The sequence below is a fragment of the Rhea americana genome, unplaced genomic scaffold (genome assembly GCF_003343005.1).
Source record: "Rhea americana isolate MKP2758 unplaced genomic scaffold, rheAme1 scaffold_120, whole genome shotgun sequence".
In the NCBI taxonomy this organism is placed as follows: Eukaryota; Metazoa; Chordata; class Aves; order Rheiformes; family Rheidae; genus Rhea; species Rhea americana.
The window spans coordinates 2,823,756-2,834,308 of NW_028185262.1; the positions used below are offsets into that span (position 1 = coordinate 2,823,756).

General features: G+C 50.3%; 1 protein-coding gene and 2 long non-coding RNA genes across 5 annotated transcripts in view; 2 read left to right on the forward strand and 1 right to left on the reverse strand.

Moving 5' to 3' along the window:
- LOC146600476 (uncharacterized) overlaps positions 1-543 on the forward strand; it is a 6,083-nt gene extending 5,540 nt beyond the window's left edge. Inside the window, exon 5 of the long non-coding RNA XR_014898179.1 lies at positions 441-543. This is a non-coding gene — a long non-coding RNA (uncharacterized LOC146600476). The remainder of the gene's footprint in view (positions 1-440) is intronic.
- GATA2 (GATA binding protein 2) overlaps positions 264-10,553 on the reverse strand; it is a 10,916-nt gene continuing 626 nt past the window's right edge. The window contains exons 2-6 of one of the 2 annotated variants that reach the window (XM_085324491.1): positions 9,948-10,437; positions 8,633-9,232; positions 5,740-5,918; positions 2,770-2,895; positions 264-1,922 (exon numbers count right to left, since the gene is read on the reverse strand). In XM_085324491.1, the coding sequence (XP_085180617.1) occupies positions 1,623-1,922; positions 2,770-2,895; positions 5,740-5,918; positions 8,633-9,232; positions 9,948-10,176 (1,434 nt within the window). In that variant the 5' untranslated portion in view covers positions 10,177-10,437 and the 3' untranslated portion in view covers positions 264-1,622. The remainder of the gene's footprint in view (positions 1,923-2,769; positions 2,896-5,739; positions 5,919-8,632; positions 9,233-9,947; positions 10,438-10,553) is intronic. The other variant, XM_085324497.1, reaches the window with a different exon arrangement.
- Positions 9,971-10,553, forward strand: part of LOC146600478 (uncharacterized) — a 14,881-nt gene continuing 14,298 nt past the window's right edge. The window contains exons 1-2 of one of the 2 annotated variants that reach the window (XR_014898182.1): positions 9,971-10,055; positions 10,392-10,499. This is a non-coding gene — a long non-coding RNA (uncharacterized LOC146600478). Of the gene's footprint in view, positions 10,056-10,388; positions 10,500-10,553 lie in introns of both variants that reach the window. The other variant, XR_014898181.1, reaches the window with a different exon arrangement.

The window sequence follows — 10,553 nt, forward strand, 5'->3', positions numbered from 1 at the left end:
CCAACAACAAAAAAAGTTAAAAAGTTAAAAAAATAAAATAAAAAGCTTGTCACAGAGTTAAGCTTATGTGGTTTACATTATCAAACCCCTCTGCTCATTGGGGCATTTTCATCAGAAGTATAGCTAAATATGTACACTGTATGTTATACTGGAGCTTGTGTTCACGAGAGGCATCAGATCATAACAATCAATAGAATACACTTCACATTGGCAATAGCTTTGTTTTCGGTCATTTACGTACAACATGGTTTAATAATGGGAGATTTCTTTTTTTCTTTCTCTTTTTTTGTGTTTTTTTTTGTTTTGTTTTGTTTTTTCATACAAAATGCGCTACGGAAAGCGGCCGCTGCGCTTTCCCTGGTCTCATCAGCTGTCGCTGTGGCTGGGGTTTGACGGATGTGTGAAGCTCAACCTGATTGTCTCTCCCTCTCCCCCTCCAGTGAGCGCAGCCTCCTTTCTGCCCTTCCTCCCTGGGAAGTCCACCGGGGCCCGGACGCCCGAGACGGCGCGCGCTGCCTGGCTACGTGGGGCCGTGGCGGCCGCACTGCCGTGAGTTTACCCAAGCAGCTCATCTGCATTTTTAAGCGACAGCTGCCAACRCAACAGAACAAAATGCTTCAACCTCCCCAAGTCTGAGAGTTGGATGTTTTTATGCCCTGCGATGGTTTTGGCTGTGCTCGAAGGTAGCTGCGACCCAGCCTGGTGACCGCCTGCCCCTCACCACTCGCTAGTGCAGGATCGCCTTCCCAAGAGTCTCTTCCCAACAGTCTGACGGCCCTAGCTGTCTGCTTTGAGGAACGATAGGGTAGTGGGGAGGGGGGCTGCTTTTCTTTAAATAAATCTTTCATGTTAGGGAAAAGAATGAAGAAAGTGTGTCAAAGTAATCACTATCTTGGGCACATTAAAATCCTGTATTACACCTATATTTTTGCTTTTTTAATCTCGCCTTTTCCCCTTCGTAGCAGATATTTTGGTATGAAAAATAGATGGAAGTTAATCCGGTCCCCCCTYCCTTGTTATGAAGGCAGGTTTTCTTGCAGGGTGGTGATTCCAAACAACAGCACAARAACATGCAATCAGAGGGGCTGAGGCGTTTTGTGGAAAACAAGAGCAAAATAAATATGACTTTGTGTCTGATTTCATTTTAAAAATTAAGTTTTTATAAAGATGTCCTTTCTTTCCCTCCCCAAACAAAGTCCGCGATAGAAATCCAGCATGTGTGGCTTCCAGTGAGCCGATTCCAATCCTCCGAGGCTGCTAGTATCTCTTTACAATATTCACAGTAATAACAAAGAGAGAAAGGAAAGCCAGTTCCAGCCTCTTCCTTCAGCTTCTGCCACCTTTTGTGTTCTGCTGGACCACTAATTATCAAACAGGTGAGTTCTTCTTTTTCCTTATACCTGAGGGGGCAAAGTGCATTACAGGCACCACTACGCGTTGCTGCAGAAGACCCATCGTTTGCAAGGTTTTAGTCCAGCATTRAGAGTTAAACCACAAGGAAGCAAAGATCTTCTTTTGCCATCCTTACGTTCTCCTCTTTGCAGAACCTCTTCCTACTTGGTGTTGTCTTAGGCAAAGCCCCATGGTCTTAATCTCTGGGTGGGTCTCTCGGTCATCAGGTTTTATCCCATGGCTGTAACCATGCTGGATGGGTGTGGATGTCCGAATGAGATGCTGGAAGAAGGGTGGATGGGGGTAGGTGTTGGTAGGATGTGTCCAGAGTGGCTGAAAGGGGGCAAATGCCCCATTGGCGCCATGTGACTAGCAAGGGCAGCAGCGCTGAAGGGAGATGATTTCTCCTGCATGCACTTGGACAGTTCCTCAAAACATTCGGAGCCTTTCTTACTTTTCTTTGATTTGTTGGACATTTTCCTATTCCTAGTCTGAATTCCTTCCTTTTTCATGGTCAGAGGCCTGTTCACCTGCAAGAAATGAGAAAATCAGGCTCATGCAGACAAAATGACCTTATTGTGCAAAAATGAAAATATTTGGACAGCCCCCATGTGTTTTTCCTGGATGGAGACCTTTTTCTGGCCAGAAAAAAATGGTGTTTCGCTCTGCAGAACTTGTTTATATTGATTTGTTTAATAAAACCACACACACACACACAAAAAAAAACCCTAGACATGAAAAACAAATTGAACTGAATTTGGCAGCTGATGACTCTCTTTCCCGTAGGCTTACCCTCAGTCCTCATTCATTTCCTAATAGGAGAGATCAAACTAGGAGGCACACATTGACCCAAATTCACTCCTAAGACAAGAGCAATCTTGTACGAGTAACCTCTGTTACTTACAGTTTAAATAATGTTTCAGCATGTCAAGTGATTCCTGCTTAGGTTTAATTTCTTTAAAAAAATAAAAATAGAACAAAGCCTTGAATGTAATTGTTTCTTAAAAAAAAAATCAACACAAAGATGCCCTATTGGGATTAATTTTTGCACAGATCGCATTTCAAGTGGCCTCTATGTTTCTAGAGGAAAACCGCACACAAAATGTGCTTAGTTAAAACCAAGTGTTGTAACTCTATTTTGCTTGATTTGCCCAAGCGTTAGAAGCCACGCTAATACATTGTAATGTCACTGAACTTAGCATCACTATGCCTACAAAGAATGGCTGTCACTTCCCAGGGGAACCTCAGAGATGGGGGAGAAGGAATAAAACAACAACCAAACCCTGAAACCAATGAAAGCCCAGTGTGCACCATGCAGTTAAGACATCAATCGCAGCTAGGCAAGCAGCGACACGAGACGAGCAAATAAATACTCACATTGTGCAATTTATAGTAGAGTCCGCAGGCATTACAAACTGGGTCCCCGTTTGCATTACGTCGCCATAAGGTCGTGGTGGTTGTCTGACAGTTGGCACAACAAGTCCCTGCTCTCCTGGCCGCTGACTAACCAAAAGAAAAGGAAAATTAACAACGTACCGGCAGGAGGAGGGAGCTCAGAGGAAAGGTCAGGTTGGGCTCAATATTGAGGTTGGGTAGAATTAATCCCAAGATTTTACAGAGCATCAAGGCTGAAGGAAAGCGCCTATCAGTTTTACATTTTGTTGCTGCTGGGTTTTTGTTGTAAGTGCAAGTATTCTCCTATGCTGCTTGCAGCTCCAAGCCCCCTGGCACCGTGTGTGCCGGGCAGCAGGGAGGGAAACAATGCAGCTCTTTTTTGTTGGGATTGTTTTTAAAAAGAGGGAATGATCTTAAAGAATGTGATTTTTTACCCCTACTCTGGCCCTTTAAAGATGGCCACAAAAGAGAACCAACTGCATTGCTTAACTGGGTGCAGTATTTATCGGAGCCATCACTGAAAATTCAGTTTCCATTTACAAGTGAAAGGGAGAAAACAAAACCGGCTCCAACTTTCTTTAAATATTTAGCAAACCAAATTTCATGCCTTGGAGCAATGATTCCACTGACCCGTCTGCCGCCTCTGTCCCTGCTCAGTTCCTACTCAGTTCCTTGGCTGACAAGCCCTCAAACAACCATCTTAAAAAAAAAAGAAAAGAAAAAGAAAGAAAAAGGACCTTTCTAGTTCGTATTGTTCTGCTGAATTGGAGGTGGGGGAAGGAAAAAATACCCAAAGCGTTCACCTACTCCCCAAAACGAGACTAGGAGAAGTAGAACAGCAGGCAGCCTGCAGTGTCTGGAGGGGCCTTTGCGTAGCAGACCCTGCAATAACACATTCCTTGTGCAAGGCTGATACTGTTGGAAGTGTTAAAGATGGACTAATTGCACTACATATTTTGGGAGGGAATTTCTTATTAGAAAGCTTCAGCCATGGCTCTGGAAGTGGTCAGAACACAGTCTGTTCTGTGCAACTGCATCAGCGCTGAGGACTAAATATTTTCTTAAATTAGCACAATTTACTCTCTAATGCATATCAATTGCATAAATTTCCCCAGGGCCTTGCTCCCTGGGTATTTTTGCAGTTAGCCACCGAGGGATCCCCAGGGTGAACCGCCAGCGAGGCCAGTGCGACAGCGGGGTGCGTCGCGGGGAGCCGGCCCCCGGCAGCGCGGCCGTGCGGCGGGCTTCGCGCGCCTCCCTGCCTGCCGGCGCGGCCCGAAGCACGCGCTGACCCYGCGCGGGAGACGCCAGCACCCGTTCTGCTCTCGCTCGCGCTCGATTTACGCCACCGCCCTGTAGCCGCCCCAAAGCCGGCGGACGGCTCAGCAGCTGAAGGCGAGAATCGGACCCTTGGAGACTCACATATATTTTAGTCCCTTCCTCACCTGTGAGAGCAGGCCAAGGGCACAGGCAAGGGGACCCCCTGCTGCAAGTACGCTCATGCAACCCSAACGCTTGCCAGAGCTCCAAGCACTGACAGCCTTAATCTGACCACTCTGCTATTGCTCGTCAGATGAACAAATTCCCAAAGATGGCCATCTCTTCTCCCCCACAAACAAGCAAACTACAGTGGGAAAGGGGGCAATAAACAAAAGCCATAAATCAATTAAAAAGCAAAACATTTAAAAACAACAACTAAACCAAAARCAGCCTCCCTAGTTCCCCCAAATCCCTCGCAGCGAGCTAAGTATAACAGTCTCCCAACACACTGGAAGGTGGAGACCTCTGTTTGCATATTTGAGATGGCTTACTGATATTCAGCTATGCTGCTTAACTCCATGGCCTGTCCCATTCAGCCTGGAAAGCACTTGAGCCTGAGAGACGATAATGTTACACTGTTGTCTTAACTTTTTTTCTATATGTCAGTCACTTTAGAAGGCAAGTCATTAAGAAGCTTGCATAGTTGAAATTCTGACTCAGGACAGAAATCTTCTGTATCCCATCCCAGTGTTAGAGCAGTGACGCCAAATTTCTGCTCTCTGCTGCGCTCCCAGCCTCACTTAAAACGTGCCCACGAATGGCCAAGAGATTTAGGCACCATAAATCACAAAGCTCCCAAAAAATATATTTATTATTCTTAGCATTTTACGCATTATTTGTGGAGTAGAGTGTATTAGAAATTTCAAAACAGCAAGCATGACTGGCAAGGCTTGCCTATAGAAACTCTCTAAAGCTTTTAGAGTCAGGAAACAGATACACAAAGTTTCCTTATCTTTAACGTACAGATATCCGGATAGGAAACTACTACCAGGAGCTTAGAAAGGACATTTTTTTAAAATCACTCAAATGAAAATACAAAGTATAGGTGACTCCATGGAAAAATAATAGGATTTTTTTTGAAACAGTAGGGGATTGTCTGGGGAGGGAACCAATATTAATATTGCCAGAGACTGTAAGAGTGAAAATTACTTCATGGCTTTTATACAAATAATTATTAAGTAGGGAGCAGTAGCTTTGACTCATCTGATTTGTTTTGCTTTTTAGAGCTGGAACCTTTTTTTTAGCACACAGTGGAGGACATTCTCAGTCCTAACCCTTTCACTACCAGCGTGCTCCCCAAACGTCCCGAGAGGCCGAATGAATGAGGAATTAAATTAAAAGCTGTCGTCTGAGGATAAACGGGGAGACGGATACGCGATACAGCGCAAGCATTCCCGCCGGCCCGGAGGCTCGGCGCGCCGGCACGCTCGCCACGGCGCTGGGGAGGGCGCGCGGGAGAGCGGCCCCCGGCGACCTCCGCGCCACGGACAGACAGACAGACGGACGGACACCCCCCCCCGGCCCCCAGGCAGTGCCGCGCCGGGGCTGAGATGCGACACGTTATGCTTGTGCCTGTGTGTGGTCCCCTTTGCCTCATTTATCCCCAAACCCAGCAGAGCAGGAGACACCTACCAGCCTTCGTTTAGGTTTAATGAGAGGTCGGTTTTGACCATTCATTTTGTGGTAGAGCCCGCAGGCGTTACACAGGTAATGCCCGGTGCCGTCTCTTCTCCAGAGAGGGGTTGCAGTTGCTCCACAGTTCACACACTCTCTGCCTTCTAAATGGAAACACGAAGAAACCGGATTTCTTTCTTTAAAAACAAATTCACAAAAGCTTTTTGCATTGTCCTTTAGGCATTTTCCAGAAGTCAAAACAGTGTGTTAATTCAAGCGCAATCAGACAGCAGTGACATCTACAGCGCATKCAGCAAGGATCTTAGCGTTTCGAGAACGCCCAGGCTCCAGCGAGTATTTTATGTCATGATCGGCAAAAGGCAGCGCTCTCTGCCAGGTGAGAAAGAGTGACACTCGCATTGTGTCGGGTGAAAGTTATCGTTTCAGGACCGAGATCGCCCCTAATCCACGCCGGGCGCTGCTCCCCTCCCGTCCCCGTTTCACTCCGGCGGCTGGATCGTGCCTTCTCCCGCCGCGAATACGCACGCACGCGTGCGGGCAAGCGCGCACACACGCACACACACCTGCACACGCACCAAACGGGGGGGGGAAGATTCAAGGAGAAAGGCTTTCTGGAACTAAATCTAAGCCAAAATCCCCCCCCCCCGGGCCATTTTCTGCTTTCCTTTATTTTTTTGCTAATGCTGCCGGTAAGAAAGTAGAGCCAAGCAGATCGGGAGTCAACGCAGAATGCCAAAGGCTCAGTTATGATTTTTGTTCTCAAGGCATAAAACTGAAGTTAAGGCTGATTTATATAAGCAAGTTCAGTTTCATCAAACACTCTGGAAATTACTGTGAAAAAAAACGGCTTTGATTCTTTTCTCTTTCCATGATTTTTTCAACAATACAGTTTGGTTTTCGTAGGGAGCAGTTTAGCTTACTACTGTTTCATTATTAGTTTTAGTAATAGACACGGGAAACACAGCGTTGTGGAATGGAGCTATTAAAACCCAGCATGTAACTCCTAGATATCTATTTCTGCCTCAGAAAGCTTTCTGCTAAAAGTTCATTTGCCTCTCTGATGGTTCGGGGGCAGGTCTGCTTAATATAGCAATCTCCCTTAGTAGAGTTTATGCAAATCCTACAGTATTTAACTGCAGAGGAAATTTGCTTTTTTGCTAATAACTGAAGCAGGCCACGTCGAGTTCAGTGGGGCTTGTGTCTCCTTTAATCTAGGGAGTGGGTGGCTTTTAAACAACGCAGCCTACAGTGAAAAATGAGGGGCGCTCTGCGGCGTCTGCGTTTGTAGCTTTTGTCCCTGCTAGGGCAGGAAGCTGCAGGAGTCATCGTGTCGTGAGTCTTAGTTTTCCTACAAAAACACTGAGTGGTCACGAACTTTCCCCAGTTCCTTGCACAGGGGGCTCCCTTACAGCAAAAAAAACTCGTAAAACAAAACAAAACAAAAAAGCCCCTTACTTCCCCGCTCTAATAAAATCATTGGCAACTACAGAAATTAAAAAAGCCATTCGAGATCCATTTATCTTCAGAGACCTAGGTCTTGAATCTATTTCCAAAATCAGTAGGCTTGGACTACTAATTGCCTTTACATATTTGCTGCACTATTAAAAAAAAATATGTATACATAATAGCGACTGCATTTAAATAATAGGAAGAGGGAGAGGGTGTTTTTCCMCTCAGAGGAGCCATTTGAAATAGAGCTGATAAGGTTGTAAAGTATCTGGTATTTTTGTTGCAAAACTCATAAAAAGAGATCGCATTTCTAAATTAGTCTGCTTTAAAAATAGATGTTATGTGGTGTATCCATAAGCATATATGTGCATTGTTATATAAAAAATATATACAGAACAAGTATATATAGCCATTTTATTTTTAAAAGGTGATCTAAACACAGTCCTTAAATGCAGTATTTAATTTCCTTCCACTGCTGAGGAKGTTAAACCAGGAAGGCTGGTAAAATCACATAAATTGCCTTAATTCATCTGCCTAGTTGCACAGCTGGTGTGATTTCAAAGTGAGAGCAAAACTTCAGCCATCAGGTAATTTGCTGATTTAAGGACTGCACTTTTTGGAGGAAAGGCAAGGAAGGGTTATGAGTAAGGGAGGAAATCTGCAGCGAGTTGTTAGCAAGCAGAGATGTGTCTGGTTCAGGAAAAAAATGCGTATTTTCTAGTTAGTGCTGAAATAAGTTAGCAATGACTGGGCACCTTAGTCTTTTGCATTGGTATGTAAACTATATTTGAACTTTTGCTCCTGTAAAATGTGAAGGAAATAAGGCCCTCTGCGATTTTAAGTGGACCGGCCGGGGAAGTTTCGCTTTCATCCTGGGCTGGGGCCTTCTTTCATATTAATGAAGAGACACTAAAAATGTTGAAGGAAGAGAAATCTATGGCTAGAAACTCCTCACATGGGATCTGCGGGAGTTTTACCGACCCGGGAGGGCAAGATCGGGCCTGAGCAGCTCGGGCGGCTGTAGCCGGCCGGGGACTGCTTTTTTCTCCGAGCGAAACGTTTTCCTCGTATRAACCCCTCCTCGCAGAGCTCAGATCTGCCAGCTCGCTCTGCGCTGGTTCCTGTGTCCCTCGGCCCCATCCAAGCAGCCTGCGGGCAGCGCCCTGGGGCTCCGCAGCCACCACGGGCATCCCGGCACCCACAGACGCTTGGTGCGAGCCCCACTGCCTGGTCTAAAACCCCAGGAAAGCGGGACCAAGCGATCACCTGCCCTCAGCCCCGCCGCTGCCTCCAGCCTCGCCCCCGAGGGGCGAGCAGAGCCGGCCGCAGCACTCGCACACACACACGCACAGCACCCCGCAGGAGGGCCCCAGCCCCGGCCCGTCCACCCCAGGGATGTGCCCGCCGCGGCCTGCCCCGTCACGCGGCGGGCAGCACTTACCCGAACAGGACCTGGCCTTGCTTCGTGGCTTGGGGGTGAAGCTGGACGCGGGGCCCCCCAGGAAGCTGCCGGGGTGGAAGAGGCTGCTGCTGTAGTCGTGGGCAGCCGGCACGTAGGAGGGGTAGGTGGGGATGGGGTGGTGGGTGGAGGGCTGGGCCCCCATGCTGGTGAGGCTGCTGCGCAGCGGGCTGGCACTCTCCATCTTCATCCCTTCCGACAGCGACACTTGGTACTTGATGCTGTCTTTGTCCTCCTGCCGGGCCCCGGCGGAGGATGACGGGGAGGCAGCGCTGGTGGAGTTGGGGTCCGGGGACACTTCCTTGGGAGGGGTCGGGGGGAAGCCGAAGAGGTGGGAGCCCGAGTGCGAGGCCGGGGTGAGCGAAGACACAGAGGCAGTGCTGGACGTGCTGCTGCCCGGGTACACGGAGATGGCCCCGGGCGCGCCGGCCGCAGAGGGGTGCAGGGGGGTCTTGGTGAAGGGGTTGACGGTCCAGGGGTTGTGGTGATGGGCAGACAGTGCCGCCTTGCTGCTGTCCAGCCAAGGGATCCCGGGGCTGTGGATAAGATGAGGCCGGCACATCTGACTCCCCGTCAGGCGGGCTGTAGGAAGAGAAGAGCGTTTGGGATCAGCGCGGGGCCGGGGGCCGCTCAGGCCGGGCCGGGCAGACCCCGCTCTGCGGGCCGGCGGAGGGGAGCCGGCCGGGGGCCGAGAGTGACAACGCGGAGGAGAGCGGCCACACTGGCGCTTCAGCCCCTTCTCCCCGCCGCTCCGAGAGCGGCAGCGGCCACCCGGGGAGGCTCTGAGAGCAGGAGACGGGCAGCTCGGGGCGGGGGGAGCCACGCCGGGAGCAGCTGGTCAAGGCACCCCCTCTCCTCCCACCCCGCTCCTCGAAAGAAGCAGCAAACCCCTCTCTGCTCCATCTCCGAAGCTGCTGCAGCACTTTCTCTTCTGCTCTTAAAAACTCCCCCAAATAAAATCTATCGCTGATTTGAATTGGTCGTATTTTGCATCCGGGAAGTAGCCGCGTCTGAGAAGTTTTAGGCTGTGCACGCACTATTTCCCCTTCCTCTCTCAACCCCCCTCTCCCTCCCCTCCACCAGCGCTTGGTTATCTTTAGGGTTAAACCCACCCGTGCCTCCCTTTCTATCCCGTTTTCTTCGGCCTCCTCCCCCCCGCCCCCCCCGGCCCCGACACCCCGAGGCGGCCCCGAGCGAAACTCCTCGCCTCCGCGCAGGACATCCGCCGGCCCGCACGGAGGAGCCGCGGGCTGGGGCAGGGCGAGGGGTGCCGAGCGGGGCAGAGGGGCGCCTTTACCGTGTGCCTGGCTGTAGGAGACCCTGGCGCGGGCGTGGGCAGAGTTGGCGTAGTAAGGGTTGCCCTGGGAGTCCAGGTGGTTGAAGAAGACATCGACTTCGTCGGGAGGTAGGAGCTGCGCCGGTTCCATGTAGTTGTGCGGCAGGCCGGGGTGGTGGCTCTCGGGGTGCTGCCCGTTGAGCACGGCGTGGTGGGCCATCCAGCGGGGCTGGTCCGTGGCCACCTCCATCGCGGCCTCGGGGCTCCGCGGCCACCCGCCCCCGCGGCGGCGCTCGGCGGGCTCCGGCTCGGGGGGCTGCTCGGGGAGGTGGCGGTGGGGGGGTATGATGCGAGGTGCGGTTTAGGGAGAAAAAGAAAAAGAGTCGGATGACTCGAATTTGCCCTCGGATGAGTAGGGGTGGGGGGAAACGGCCCCCGGAGTAAAGGTGTCCCCTCTGTCAGCAGGAAAGTCGTGGAGGCAGGTCCTGGGAAGCGCCGGGGCAGACAGCACCTGTAGGGAGACAAGGACGCGTTAGCAGCTCGGCAGGCCCGGGGAGATGCACTGCCCGCCAGGTTGGCTCCTAGCTGCCTCGTTTTCCCGGCGGTAAATGAATGGGGAGGGGGAAG